Genomic DNA, 15,704 nt, shown 5'->3' with positions numbered 1-15,704 from the left:
GTGGCTGCTTGAGTCCAGCACTTCCGGGCGATGAGTGACGGTTTCCAAATCTGGAGAACCAAGCGATCGCGCGAAAACGAGCACGCGAAACGTCGTGCGAATGCCCTGTTTCGTCGCATCGCTCGTCGCTGTCGCGCGCATTTTCGCACTTATGAGGTTTGCTCTTTAATGATAATAATCGCTGGGGTTTCACTGGCCAAGAAACACATTTTGATTACAAAGCGCATCGTAGAGGAGGACTGCGGACAATTTTGTCTGCCTGGGGTTCTTTCACGTGCACCTAAGTTTAAGTACAAGGGCCCCTATTTAGCCCCCTTCAAAATAAGACCACTGTGGCCGGTTTGGACCCCGCAACATTCGTGTCAGCAGCCCTAATGAATGTGCCACCATGCGGTGCGATAAAATGCTTCACAGCATATGCTACCACTGTCCAGTGAAATCCGCATACTCGAAATTTCAAACAGGGAAACACTTTTTTGTACTTGTTTGTCTGGTTGATAAAGTGAAAGCATCCTTTTGGGTGTCAACCTCGCTTCCCATTGTAAATCACAAATGATTGACTGTGGCAAAACGTTTTGTGTATGCAAGTGACAGTTTGGTTCATAGTAATTTATGCAGGTCACTTCTATAGACTGTAGTTGTATAATAATTTATTGTTCTGAAAATAATGCCATGGAAGATAGATTCAGCCTTTCGAAACTGCTACCGCTACACCAGCTTCAACAGCTCCGGATACAACGCCTCCGGCAATGGCCACAAGTAAGGGCAGCAGGACACCAGGGATCTGCTCGTCGGTTCCGTCGCCTGTGCTGTTGATTCCCTGAAGAGCCTGAATAAGTTCTTCACGGTGTTCCATATTGGAATGGGAAAGTTTCTCGATGAGGAGTTTCTTGGCATCGTCCGTGCTCATTGCTGGCTTGCTCAACGTGGCTGCTTGAATTTCTGTTCCGCGAAGTGAGAGAAAGAATGAAAAACGCATGAATTAGGCTTGCATTCAAATCAATGCGTGGAAGGTGGTCAAATAGTATTTCATAAATAAATTGCATGTCAGAACGGCTATTGTTACAGACACGCGTTTTATGCCTCAATAACGACGTTGTATCAAGAAAATTAATGCATGGCTATACAAAATTCTGGCGTAAAATAGCGCACTGTACTTTGCTCGAGCTAGATAGTCTGATTAATTATCAGTGCAGAGGACCAACAAAGAAAACGATGCGCTTCTACAAAACGAAACTTCTGAAATGAAATAGACGGCTGTACAAACGTTATCCGGACCTATATTACAATTTTATGAGCATCGAATTATAAGCCACTCAATTTGACGCCAATTATTGTCTTACCACTTGGGCTTACCTCACACTGCCGCATGGCTTTAATAAGCTATACAGAAACAAAGGCAAATTACGAAACCTGCCGCGGATTTAGAACAGAAAATCAAGTGAAAGGCAGCAAAGACGTTAATATGTCCAACGTTTTTAGATATTGGCAGTATCTAAAAACGTTGGTATGTCTAACGAAGATGAGCCAAAATCAATTATTGTACTTACGGCACAAATGCCCCAGGATGAGGAGAGCCAAGATGACGTAGGACTTCATGGCGAATTAACGATCTGTGATGAAGGACGTCATGGCAATCAGGTGAAAAAAAATGTGCCACACGTTTCAACGTTTTTTTTTCTTGCAATCAGTAAATCATGCTCAATCAGTCTGGTGATTCACGTAGAAAGACTTATCGGTCCCACCTTCTTTAGGTATTTTTCTAGATTAGAATATACATTGTGTTTCGCGATGTACCGCACCAAAATCTCTCATTCATAAAAGCTTTTCGCTCTAGCCTTGCTATACATTCGATGGTCCTATTGTAAGCAATGGAGCAATTTCATAAAACAAGAACGACATGACATTCGACTATTGATTTGAATGGCAGTGTTTACAACGTGCATGCCACCAACACAGCGACAGCATTGATATTAACCACTAAACTTTTTTTTTGGTCAGAGCGTAAAGCAATTATTCCGACTAGGTCTCTATATTAGCATTTAAGTGTGACTTAGTTGCAAGGTAACAATATAGACAGAAAAAACTTTGCTTACCTAAAGGTATGCCGTAAGGAAATCGGTGACGAAAATCGTCGGCTTGATTTGATCTTCACCCTGAGAACTCGACAGCTGCTTTGATGAAGTACAGGGAATGGGCTGGATTTTTATAGCTGCGAGCAAATGGAAGTTTTTTTGCTGTTTTTTGCAATTCAGCAAAAGATAACTTTAAACAATAGCCGGTGAGCATGCATTCTAATTGTGAGAAGTTCAATGATACGAAATCTCAGGTGCCCTCCCGACCTACCGGGTAAATGGGGGCAAGCAGGAGATAGCGTGGACGTGCAGGACATGCTGCTTTTCTTTCCTTCTTTCAATCACTCCTTTATTTATTTACTTCCCTCTTTCCTTTCTTCCCCTCTTTCCTTTCTTCCCCTCTTTTTTTTCCTTCTCATAACAAGATTTCCCATCTGGACGCAGGTGTTCAGATTTTACAGGAAAGAAAATGATTTTTTTACAGAAAGATGTTTGTGGTGCGGGACCAGCTTCACCCGCAAGTCCCATCTAGCAGTGCTGGCTGCCTTCCGTTCAAGGCGCCATAGGCGATCGCCGCCCTGCGTGCCCGGTCGTCAAGAACATCGTATGATCAAGGCTAACGATGGAGGAAACTTCTGGCGCTGTTCCACGCTGTCTTAGTCAAAGAAAAGGGAGGGGGGGTATAACACGGAAGGTTTATGTTAGTGTGGATCAGTGTGAGTTTCTCAAAGCACCATGGCCACTGTGCGGGACCTTCTGTTTGGTGCATTTTATGGATATACTGCTGCATAGATATACGGCCTCTTGGGAACCATCTACATTTTTACCATTCGGTCATAGTTTTTATCATCAGTCGCACGCTCATACGTGCGGGACTTGCCAACCCGGCAGCTCGAGCTCGTTATCGATGCTCTCTGAAGTGTTGTGCCACAGACATGGTCTTCGTTCGGGAGCGTTTCTTCTCACGAGATCAAGCGCTGTTCCGGCAAACTGTCTCCCCCCCCCCCCCCTCCCAGCGCCACCTTCTACGCAGACGGCGCCGAGCCACCGTGCCGTTCCGGGAAAGCTCCACCTTCTCCGCCAGACACCGGGGAACTGGTCTCGCTGAAGAGTTCAAAACGTTAATTAAGGCCGTGCCGGTCCCATGTTTAGAGGGATTCGGCCCAGCCGACATCGTCGTGCTGGCCGGCTCTGTATATATAAGTGGTTATAACAGAAGAAAAGAAAAGAAAAGTGCCGACCCGTAACTGTCTCTCCTTACAAGGACACCTTAACAGGTCAGCACAGGAATGGGGTATGGGGAATAAAAGATATAGGGAGGGAAAGATTGGAAAAGAGAAAAAAAAAGTAAGGCGAGGGTCATTCGTTCTGCTTTACAAACGACAACCTGCTCCTTCTTGTTGCTGTTTTCCAAACCGATTCCCTCCATATTTCGCCTCCGGGCGAAGGCTTCAGCGAAGTCCGTTCGACTGCTCGCCGCTCTTCGCCACCGCTACCATCGCAACAAACCCGAATTCCTAACAGAAGGCAGCGATTGCGCCGACGCGTCTTTGTAATCTGTTATTGCGCGTGGAGTTTCACAATGGTACCATTTGGTGGGATGCACGTGGGAACCACAAAACGAACACGAGCGCCGCAAGATGGTTGCTGATTTTGAAGAATGCTTGCATTGAAGCGAACAGAAAAACTGATAAGATTGACCCAAATACGTTATCTAATGCTGATGTAAACCGATGGACATTACCAGTTACAAGTGTCTTTCGCACCATCACACATCATTCACTCCGGATGTGAGGTGCATATAGTAGAATTATTTACTTGGTCAGAGAGGTAGATAGACAAAATACTCCGCTTGGAAACCGGCGTCATTTAGTGGCTCAGTTAGGTGCCTATGCGTAGCCGGCAACATTCATTCCAAAGATGCGGTGCTTCCACAAGATAGGCTTGAAGAGTGTAGGCGGGCTCAAAGCAGTGTTTGCGCTTTCGACAACCTCAGCACGATGAGAGTGGTAGTTGGGCTGTGACTTTGAAGGAGGCTTCGATGTCGACTTTTACGAGCCCACAATGAGGAACTTGAAGGCCACAGAAAAAGTAGACAGGGAAAGCGGTCCACAACTACCTCAGGTCAGCCGGCGGGCCCATGCGGTTGCGGATAAGCTGAGCCTATTTGCCCCGACTAGGCGGCTAAGATGGGAACACGAATTTGTTGCGTCCTGATGGACAAGTTGTTTTCATTCATGAATTCATTCACATTCATGACGTCATTTCCAACCAAGTGAGAGCAGTTGGCTTTGAAAGGCAGAGCATTGAAAAGTTAGCACTGCCCCTATACAGGGCATCACTCAGGGCCCAAAGGGAGAGGAGGTGACTCTGGTGCAGAAAAGTTCAGTGAGTCGCCGGATTTGATTGATTTGTGTGTTTTAACGTCCCAAAACTACCATATGATTGAGAGACGCCGTAGTAGAGGGCTCCGAAAATTTCCACCACCTGGGGTTCTTTAACTTGCACCCAAATCTGAGCACACGGGCCTACAACATTTCCGCCTCCATCGGAAATGCAGCCGCCACAGCAGGGGTTCGATCTCGTGACCTGCGGGTCAGCAGCCGAGTACCTTAGCCACTAGACCACCAGGGCGGGGGGAGTCGCCGGATTTTGAAATCATAATGGTAACATTGCCACCGGCTGGTACCGCGTACACAAATAACTTTTAAAGACGATAGTCTTTCTTGGGGACCTTCGACGCAAAAATTTTGGTCTGTCCGTCTCTCTGTCTGTACATATGTCTGTTTGTCCACTCTTACTGGCATCGGGTACTTGGAACGGCCGACCCCATCTGCAGCGACCACCTATGTTGCTCAAGTTCGAGCGTTCATGCTTGTGCAATTGTCAATGAAAAACAAATATTGCGCATGTCTGCGGCACAATAACAACACGTATGTATTCTGAATATGCATCTGTTACTAGAAAACGCATACATAAGTAATTTTAAGGACCTTAGCGCTTATCACGCTGCGCTTACCATGCAACGCTTGCACGGAACGGGGAGTGTTTCCAACGCTTTGCTAAAACGAGATGGTGGTGGCACCTACCCGTCGCCTCGCGTTCTACACCTTATCACATCTGAGACGGGCGCGCACGGCCACGTGCTTTGTTTTCCAAAAGAGACTGCCAGATGGCGCTCACGTATCACGTGTGACGTGACTTGATGCACTCGTTCGCCTCCGCTGCACGTTCGAGGCACTCTAGCGGGGGCGCCTCCGGAATACCATTCGCCGATTTTCTTGCCAAGAACATCAAACAAATGTTTTGTTCACTCGATCTCTCCACACGCAAGACTATCGTCTTTCGACGACATTTGCAGACTACATGTAGATACGGGGCCAACTTTTTGCACAACGTTTCTCCTAAGGAGAGTCCAAAGTGCGTTTGTGGCCACGTAGATTTGGCCACGACCTATTTTATTGGTGTGCCTTCTATACTACGAACAAAAACAACGATAAATAATCAATCGCACGCTTGCGACTGAAATGTTGCGGATAAGCTGAGCCTATTTGCCCCTACTAGGCGGCTAAGTCGGGAACACGAATTGGTTGCGTCCTGCTGGACCTATTACAAGTTGTTTACATTCATTCATTCATTCATTCATTCATTCATGACGTCATTTCCAACCGAGCGAGAGAAGTTGGATTTGAAAGGCAGAACATTGGAAATTAAGCACTGCCCCCACAGGGCATCACTCAGGGCCCAAAGGGAGAGGAGGTGACGCTGGTGCAGCAAAGTTCAGTGAGTCACCGGATTTTCAAACCGCAATGGTAACATTACCACCGGCTAGGTACCGCGTACACAAATAATACATTATCAAACACACATATAATTGCATTTAACAAGTTTCTCAAAGCGATCAATATTGTCGTAAATTATTGAGTAAACCATTTAATATAGCGACCGCTCTTGAATGTGTATGTAATTTGACCATATTGCATTAAGCGTACCTTTGTACATGTGTAAATTTATTCTGTGTCCCCGTATCGGAAGGTCATGCCAATTTTTATTTTTGTTGTGTGACGGTTTTTACATGTAGGCTCATTTGTTGAAAAATCGGTGTCCATTTGACTGAAATTTGTTTGAACTCCATTGTTGTGCGCCTGGAAATCATTTTGTGTCGCCTTCAGTGTCGCTACGTGGAATTATTCAAACTGTATCTACATGCAACTTTACGAAATATTTTACCATGAATGCCACTTTTTCTAATATTATTTGTTACAATGTGTACCTGGCGATGTATAAAAGAGCCACCATTTGCTAAACATCATATAAAATACTGCGGCACTTATATTGGGAGTTCATAAAAAAAAACTGCTGCCGGCTATAGGTCTGGCGTAGAGCGTTAATGATAATAATCGCTGGGGTTTTACTGGCCAAAAACCACATGTTGATTACGAGGCGCATCGTAGAGGAGGACTGTGGAAAATTTTGTCCGCCTGGGGTTCTTTCACGTGCACCTAAGTTTAAGTACAAGGGCCCCTATATAGCCCCCTTCAAAATAAGACCACTGTGGCCGGATTGGACCCCGCAACATTCGTGTCAGCAGCCCTAATGAATGTGCCACCGTGCGGTGCGATAAAATGCTTCGCAGCATATGCTACCACTGTCCAGTGAAATCCGCGTACTCTAAATTTCAAACAGGGAAACATTTTTTTGTACTTGTTTGTCTGGTTGATAAAGTGAGAGCATCCTTTTGGGTGTCAACCTTGCTTCCCATTGTAAATCACAAATGATTGACTGTGGCAAAACGTTTTATGTATGCAAGTGACAGTTTGGTTCGTAGTAATTTATGTAGGTCACTTCTATAGACTGTAGTTGTATAATAATTTATTGTTCTGAAAATAATGCCATAGAAGATAGATTCAGCCTTTCTGAACTGCTACGGCCACACCGGCTCCAACAGCTCCGGATACAACGCCTCCGGCAATGGCCGTAATTAAGGGCACAAGTAGGACTGGAAGGATCTGCTCGTCGGTTCCGTCGCCTGTGCTGTTGATTCCCTGAAGAGCCTGAATAAGTTCTTCACGGTGTTCCATGATGGAATGCGAAAGTTTCTCGATGAGGAGTTTCTTGGCATCGTCCGTGCTCATTGCTGGCTTGCTCAGCGTGGCTGCTTGAATTTCTGTTCCGCGAAGTGAAAGAAAGAATGAAAAATGCATGAATTAGGCTTGCATTCAAATCAATGCGTGGAAGGTGGTCAAGTAGTATTGCATAAATAAATAGCATGTCTGAACTGCTATTGTTACAGACACGCGTTTTATGCCTGAATAACGACGTTGTATCAATAAAATTAATGCACGGCTACAGAAAATTCTGGCGTAAAATAGCGCACTGTACTTTGCTCGAGCTAGGTAGTCTGATTAATTATCAGTGCAGATAACCAACAAAATGGTACTTCTGAGATGAAATAGGTGGCAGTAAAAAGTTATCCGGACTTATACGACAATTTTATAAGCATCGAATTATAAGCCACTCAGTTTGACGCCAAATATTATCTTACTACTTGGGCTTATCTAACACTAGCGCATGCATTTAATAAGCTATGCGGAAACAAAGGCAAAAGTCGAAACCTGCAGCGGATATAGAACAGCCAATCAAATGAAGGGCAACAAAGACGTTAATAAGTCTAATGAAGACGAATATGAGCCAAGATCAATGTTTTTACTTACCACACAAATGCCCCAGAATGAGGAGAGCCAAGATGGCGCAGGACTTCATGGCGAATTATCTGTGATGAAGAATGTCATGTCAATCATGTGAAAAGAAAAGGATGTGTGTCACACTATCCGATGTTTTTTTTTCTTGGAATCAGTAGTTCATACTCAATTAGTCTGGTGATTCATCTAAAAAGACTTATCGGTCACCGTTTCTTTAATTGTTTATTTTCTAGATTAGTAAAAACTGTTTTTTCGCGATGAACCACACCAAAATCTCTAATTCATAAATGTTTTGCACTTTTTCTAGCCTTGCTTTACATTCGATGGTCTTAATGTAAGCAATGCAGCAACTCCGTAAGACAAGAACGACATGACATTCGAATATTGGTTTGAATGACAGTGTTTAGAACGTGTGCGCCAATAACACAGCAACTGTAATGAGCTTAACAGCTGATTTTTTTTTTTTTTTCGTCAGTGCATGAAGCGATTTTCCCGGCTTGTTGCCTACACTGGCATTTCAATGTTACTTACTCTCAAGGTAACAATATAGACAGAAAAGATTTTGCTCACCTAAGGGTATGTCACAAGGTAAATGACGACGAAAACGATCGGGTTGGTTTTGTCTTCACCTTGAGAACTCGGCGGCTGATTTAATGAAGTACAGGAAATGGTCGGGATTTTTATAGCTGCGAGCGAATGGACGGTTTTTGACCCTTTTATGGGATTCAGCAAAAGATACCGTTAAACAATAGCCGGTGAATATGCATTCTTCTGAAGCATAAGAAGTTCATTGATACGCAAAATAACGCGCCCTCCCGACCTATATATTGGGCTAAATTGGGTTAAGTGAGGCGGTGAGGCATGACGTGGACGTGCCGGACCAGCAGAGGAGGCGCTGGCCGGACATACTGCTTAGTTTCCTTTCTTTCTTTCTTTCTTTCTTTCTTTCTTTCTTTCTTTCTTTCTTTCTTTCTTTCTTTCTTTCTTTCTTTCTTTCTTTCTTTCTTTCTTTCTTTCTTTCTTTCTTTCTTTCTTTCCTTCTTTCTTTCTTTCTCTCTTTATTTCTTCATATCGCTCTTTTTTTTTCAAGCTACCTGTTTTTGCTTCCTTTTTATTTGCTTCCATCTTTATTTCTTTATGTCGTTTTTATTACGTTCTATATCCCCTTTTCTTTCTTCCTTTCAATATTTATTTTGTTTCTTCCCTCTTTCTTTTTGTTTCTCTTGACGCAATGCTGCCTTTTTACGTAGGCGTTCAGATTTTGTAGGAAAAAAATATTTATACACAAAAGGGTGTTTGTGTTGCGGAGCCAGCTTGTTCCACGAGTCCAATTAGCAGTGCTGGCTGACCTCAGTCCAGTGCGCCATGGGCAGTTGCCGCCTTGAGGGAAGTAGGTAGGTAGGTACGTAGGTACGTAGGTAGATAGGTATGTATGTATGTATGTATGTATGTATGTATGTATGTATGTATGTATGTATGTATGTATGTATGTATGTATGTATGTATGTATGTAGGTAGGTAGGTAGGTAGGTAGGTAGGTAGGTAGGTAGGTAGGTAGGTAGGTAGGTAGGTAGGTAGGTAGGTAGGTAGGTAGGTAGGTAGGTAGGTAGGTAGGTAGGTAGGTAGGTAGGTAGGTAGGTAGGAGAGCCACGATGACGTAGGCCTACGTATCGAATAATCTGTGGGGAAGAATTTGGTATTATGCCCTGTAGAAACTCGAGCAAAAATAAATCTCTGAAGTTACGCAACCAATGCGGCCACTTGATGTATAAACTCAGCCAGCCAACGTTTTTGTAGAATCCGATACAGAGGTCTGGAAAGATTTTTTTCCGTTTACGAAACTAATAGGTAGGTAGCTTTTCGTAGCTTTTAAATTTTACATTCTCGCTGCAAGCAAGGCTAGCACCTCTGTGATGCAAGACATAAAGAATATCCGACACTTAAAGAATAGAATCGGTCAAGAAGAAAGTAGTATGCTTTATTTATCGTAGCAACGACAAGTATTTTTCACCTAGTTCTTATCTTCATAGCCTTCAGCTTACTCCCTTCTCGTTGTCACGTTGAATATTTGATCTTTCGTTACGCTTCCGATCACTGATCACGATTTGTTTTTCACTCAGCAACATCACTTTTCTACACGAACGCCCGCCACAACTTATCGTGACCTGAACATGTCTCCTTTCCCCGTATATATGCCTATAAATAAAGTTATTTTGTCCGCACTATTGGCATACGGAATACTTGACCCGGTTATGTTAAATCTTTACCACTTGATCAATTGATTTTGTACATCCATTGGACTCAGTGTTGTTTTGTTTACAATTTGTGTTATCATTTTTGTACTTTATCACGATACCGTTAAAGAGCGCGTTTCGCTGAAATTCCGGCGTAGGCGTCGGTGCCGTTCCTTGTAAGCGAAAAATCATCTTGTGCGTCACCGAACAATCGAGAAAGATGCAAATAAAATAAATAATAAAATTTGCGGGAGCGAGTGAGCATCGACCGCGGGTCGTAGCGCGGTTCTGCCACACAGCTCTGCTTGGAAATACAGTGAGAGTAACTTTCGTGATTTACAACCACACGCTTCGTGTATTATCGATGTAATAATGCGTAGCAGAAGCGTACATTGCCATCTGGCGTCAGAACATGTGATTATCATATTGATTTCATGGTTAAAGTCGGCCACCGACAAACGCTTACACGTTACTGCGCCCATTTCTTTGACGCCACGTAGTGGGCGGATAGAAAGTTCGCATAAATTTCACGCAAATAATTGCTCATGGTTTAAAGCATGCATGTTGCCCACACACAGAAGGCACTATATATGGACAGGATATCGCCATCACGTTCACCTGTGAAGGGCGAAGCTTAAGGGTCCCCCGATTTCTGCCTCTACTTCTGCGATAGCCCTTCAAGGCAGCAGTATGTTGAAATAAATAAATAAATAAATAAATAAATAAATAAATAAATAAATAAATAAAATTACACAAACGAGTTACATAACATTGATGTTATATGTACACTACCTACAGAGCAATTTTTTTTTCTGCATACACAAAGCGATTTTCCTAGGCATGATGTCCACAAAAGCGTTTCGTGCTACTCAGCCATTGCAAAATACTGAAAATGGGAATGACTAGTATCACCTGTGTCAATCTAGTCGGCGATTAAGACGGTGGTCTTGGTTCTGTCTCCGGGAACCTCAAAGGCAGCTTTATGATGTTCGGTAAATATGCCGGATGTTTATACTAGGGATCAAGTCGAACGTTTCTGATCCTATTCAACGTGGTATATTAGTAAAAATGGTGTTTCTTATAACAGGGACAGGTACATTGATACAAAGTAAGATAGTGCTTACATTAAGAGATATCGCTTTGGAGTAGATTAATGTCTTTGACCCAGACAGTACTTAAGCATACACATGCAATCCACGGAGAGCTGAATACTTTTTGAAACCCACTGTTTATTAATTATCTCTTTACTGTTACATTTCAAACACGTTGAGTGAATTGTATGTCGTGCTTCACATTCATTCGCTTGCACACAATAATTTATTTAGTTGAATAATACTTTAAACGAAATAAGGGTCATTAGGTGTGACTCTCATTGTTAGGTAACGGTTTAAAGTGTGGCGACTGTAGCCATATTCTAATATACGTAGATAAAAAAAAACACCCACGAATTTTTCGACAATTTTTCTCACACACATGTAGACGCACCCGTACAAGCACGAACATACACAAAATATGACATGTGCGTTTGGTAAAAGTTGTTAACGATTTAGAGTACCTGGTACTCTACTATGGGAGAGCAAAAAGCCGTCCCGGGCCCCACCCACAACGTGCAGTAGCACTGTAAATTAATCCTTGAGGGCTGATTATTGTAGCATCCAAAATATGGCATGTGTTTAGAAAAAATGTTTAACGATTTCGAGTACGAAGTACTCGAAATCCCTCCCAGAAAAAAAAAAAAAAACTGGCGGCGCTAGTGTTGTCAGCTCACACAAGGCGTATCTATTACACTGACATTTCAAATTACCTAGAAAGGTCAGGCTTTCTAGTGCTCACGCTACAGCGCAAAGATCAGATTTATCGAAACTAAGTGCACATTGTTAAGTACGGCGCCTGAGCTTACGGAGGAACGGCGTTCTTTTGGTCCTCAAACAAGTAGCCGAACTGCTGGCAGACAACGTCCGCCGTGTGTTGTCCAAGCGAGGCGCCGTGCCGTCGGGAGGCGACGACGAGTGCAGCAGCTGCCTTCGAAGAGACAGCCACGGCGGTCGCGAATCGCCCCGCTAATTGATCGAGCGAGCAGTTCGGACCCTATTTGATGTTGTTTGCGGCGGCCTTTTTGATGTATGCTGTTTTGAGCGCTGGACCGATCACCCCAGCGACCTTGCCACGCCAGCAAGGGGACACCGTGGTTCCACAGTATGACGATAGTTATAGCGCGAGAACAAAACGACGACACAGAGTTCTCGCGCTAGAACTATCGTCATGCCATACCAACTAGCCCAAGCTGCCACACTTCCAAGCCACAGTATGAGTGTGCCGACTCCTCCCCAAGCCAAGGACACTGACATGGGCGAGTGCGGGTGGCCCCGTCGAATGTGGTGAATGTCTTGCGATTGGACAGTGTAATTTGGTGCCCTTTCCCTCTTCCGAGAATCTGGGGAAACAGGACTGTTTAAAATCGGCCATCGCGGGCTGCTTCGTGTGCCTTTTCGCTGCAGTGCAGTTCGAGACAGTGCTTTTCATGCTGATGTCTTCTCGATGTAGAGCTTTCGACGAGATCGTCTCGATGTAGGACATCTTCGTCCTGATGTTTGTCTTGTGGCGAGAAACGCTCGCTTGTAAATGATGTAAATAAACATCTGTAAATACCTCTCCCCCTAGAAGGCGCCTTCCTACCTGCAAGATGGGCTAGACGGGTCCGGTGGCGGCGGCCAACTACCCACGACGAGACCCACCGGACCCGAGCCGCAACGACTGGCAGCAGAGATGGTATGCTGTCGGGCCCCCGGTCATAACAACTAGTGGGAGTGGTGGGATGCCTTCGAGCCCCGGTCCTATAACAACATGCAATGCGCTCTGCGCATATCAGCAGCGTTCGTTGGAGCGTTCCTGCAGAGACGAAAAAGGCGCGACTACTGCTTGCTGGATCGGTTGGTAAGAACTTTATTGGAAGTCCGGCAGAGCTTTCGCCGACCGGACCTTAGGTCTCCCGCGTGGCGGGGACGTCAAGACCTTGCCTGACCGCCGCCTCGCGGGCCTGCTGGACGGCCCAGAGTTATTCACCGAGGCTGGGGCTGCACAGGGCAGCGGCCAACCGCGGCGGAAGGGTTCCGGATTTAGCACCTTGCGGATTTCTAGCGCAGTCCCAGAGCTTGCTGGATGTTCGTGAAAACTAACACAACCCTTAGTTCTAATAAATGTCGTGTCTCACAAAGAAAAGCGAGCCCTTAAAATTGCATTCCTTTCGTTTATTGCTTGCTGAGTTGTCGAAGGCCAGAATTATGTATGACGTTTATTATATTGCAATGACGAATTAGACGGAATAAATACAGCAACCACAATACATCTGTTTACAGTCTGTACGTAATACGAGAATTTGCGATCTGTGAAACACAGTGGCACGTCATGAGAAAACCCCAGGTGGTCGAAAGTATTCCGCAGTCCCCCACCCCGGCGTTTTTCATGATCGTAACGTGATTATGACATCCAAAGATATATTACTTATTCATCTTCTTTTTCTACTTATTATTGTCATTTATGTTAGTGTTTTTGTTAATAATAATAACGATGATGTCTCAGACTTTGCGTCCCAAAACCACGATATGATTATAAGGGACGCCGTAGGCTTCAGAAATTTCAACCATCCTCTTGAATGTGCGTCGTCATCCCACAGTATACGGGTCTCAAGCATTTCGTCTCTACCGAAATAAGACCTTCGCCGCCGAAAGAGATCCCGCGACGTTGGTTCTACAGCAGTGCATCGTAACCCCTGAACCAACGTGCAGAACAATGACGCAAGGTACAAAGCGTTGTCAGATACTTTAGGCGCCTGCATAACGCCGGAATACATCTTTTCTTAGCACACGCTGTGAATAAGCATGCATTTTCCTGTCATTTCGAGAAAAATTTACGGTAAATCTTGGAAGAATTACGGCGCATTTTATATAATTCATTAGAAGCATTCAGTACATGCAGAAACTCGCCCGTGCCTAAATTTCCCGTTAGTTTGTTCATACGAATTGCAATATTTCTAAGCAAGCACGTAAATTGATAGAGTTGGCCTAGATGTCTTATCGTACGCCGCTCGCTGATTTATCGTAAGTGTATGTGTGGAATGCAAACAGTCTTTCGCAACAAGTCACAGGCCATTGATCACGGATGACATGCTTATCGGGGAACATTGTGCTGGGTCAGAAGTAAAGGCGCGTGGAAGATTTACCGGTTGCTACCGGTGCACTGATTAGAAACATAAGTCGCTCGCTGGCAGAGTAAAGAGCGTGTAGCATATTTCGATGCTAGTTTTGCCGCGGTGGTCTGGTAGTTATGGCACTCGACTGCTATCCTGAAAGTTGCAAGATCAAATCCCGGCTGCGGTGGTTGCAATTTCGAGAAAGGCGAAAATGTTTGAGGCCCGTGTGCTTAGATTAAGCTGCATGTTCAAGAGACTAAGGCGGTCTAAATTTCCCGAGCCCACCACTACAGCATCTCTCAATCAAGTCGTGATTGTGGGACGTTAAACTTACACAAATATAATGCATGGTTTATCACCTTAAACGGAATAATGTTTCACTTTGGTGCTCTGTCAACTATACTGCGTTGCTCGAGACTCTCATGCTGTCACGCGGTCGTGATCTTCCCGAAGGCAGCAGACGATGTCCAAGATGAAACTTGATTTGGTTGAACTTGTGGGCGATAAGCGGGAATTCAGATTAGAGCGATACAAAGTGGCACTGATAGCGGCCAACAGAGAGTCGGCCGTCAATCAACTGATCATCGTTAGAGCGCGCCCTTTTTCATATCATCACGCGTCGAACTTTCCAGCATTTGATCAATGCGAAAGTTCTGGAATAAGCTCGATCGAGCGTTCGCGTAATGCGCGCAATCTTAACAAAGTGATATACTAAACAGCCCCGAAGCTTCTAAAACACTGCCGGGGGCTATTTGTGCTCGGCATTATACTTGCAGTCTTTGTAGGCGAAAACCAAATACAGCAGAAGTGAAGTAGACAAGCGTGGCAATAGACAAAAGGGCAATCGGCTAAGCAACATTTCTGTGGAAGCGCCAAGGTACAGCACATATAAACTGGGAGCGTAACTTCGAGCGTAACTCACGTTGCCCAATCGTACCCACGGTAGCGAGGCAGCAGGCTTGACAATGTCACTTGGGCAGCCTTTGAGCACAGCGTGTCCTCGCTTAGCGAGCCGCGTTCGCCATCACGAAAGGCAAGGGCAGGCCGGCCCTGGGACAGCCAAAACCTGCGGTCACAGTATATACGTTCTCTGGGCTAGCTAAGCTTTGAAGCGTCGCGCCAGTGAGCGACATATAAGCATGAATCCATTGCGTGAAAGTGAGCGATGCCTCGTTGACCCGACAATGCGGCGAACTAAACACTAGCAGACTGCCTACGCCCCCCATGTACAGCGGTGAGAATCAGAATAAAAAAAAACGAGGCAATCAAATATTACAGCGAAAGCTGTCCCCAGGTGGTCGAAATTTCCGGAGCCCTCCACTACGGCGTCTCTCATAATCATATGGGGGGTTTGGGACGTTAAACCCCACATATCAATCAATCAGCGAAAGCTGTCATGAGATCAGAACACGGGTCACGTGCGGCGCAGTAGTTGTGCGCCGCCACCCGTAACCAGTACCGCAATAAATAAGAAAGAAATGAGAAAAAAACAGTTAACAAAAAA

At 44.8% G+C, this 15,704-nt stretch overlaps 1 protein-coding gene across 3 annotated transcripts; it reads right to left on the bottom strand.

The window, feature by feature from the left end:
• Positions 1-633: 633 nt before the first annotated feature.
• Positions 634-15,354, bottom strand: LOC119163407 (uncharacterized). Of its 3 annotated transcripts, XM_075873044.1 has the most exons (4): positions 15,123-15,354; positions 2,097-2,212; positions 1,551-1,613; positions 634-942 (listed from the first exon to the last, which is right to left on the bottom strand). In XM_075873044.1, exons 3-4 carry the CDS (start codon positions 1,597-1,599, stop codon positions 686-688), a joined length of 306 nt encoding a protein of 101 aa, XP_075729159.1. In that variant the 5' UTR covers positions 1,600-1,613; positions 2,097-2,212; positions 15,123-15,354; the 3' UTR covers positions 634-685. The 3 variants fall into 3 exon arrangements, with proteins under 3 accessions (XP_075729159.1, XP_037271293.2, XP_075729158.1); XM_037415396.2 differs by lacking the exons at positions 1,551-1,613; positions 2,097-2,212; positions 15,123-15,354 and adding exons at positions 7,790-7,848; positions 8,348-8,463; XM_075873043.1 differs by lacking the exons at positions 634-942; positions 1,551-1,613; positions 2,097-2,212; positions 15,123-15,354 and adding exons at positions 6,931-7,242; positions 7,790-7,848; positions 8,348-8,463.
• Positions 15,355-15,704: the final 350 nt, after the last annotated feature.

This window comes from Rhipicephalus microplus, chromosome 9, assembly GCF_043290135.1.
Source record: "Rhipicephalus microplus isolate Deutch F79 chromosome 9, USDA_Rmic, whole genome shotgun sequence".
Taxonomy (NCBI): Eukaryota; Metazoa; Arthropoda; class Arachnida; order Ixodida; family Ixodidae; genus Rhipicephalus; species Rhipicephalus microplus.
This window is presented reverse-complemented; position numbering and strand designations above follow the sequence as displayed.

Excerpts from the sequence above, each read along its gene's own strand:
- LOC119163407 (XM_075873043.1), bottom strand. The coding sequence starts at position 7,838 with ATGAAGTCCTGCGCCATCTTGGCTCTCCTCATTCTGGGGCATTTGTGT. Across the intron at positions 7,243-7,789 it reads CATTCTGGGGCATTTGTGTG|AAATTCAAGCAGCCACGCTG; the intron begins GTAAGTAAAAAC and ends TTCGCGGAACAG.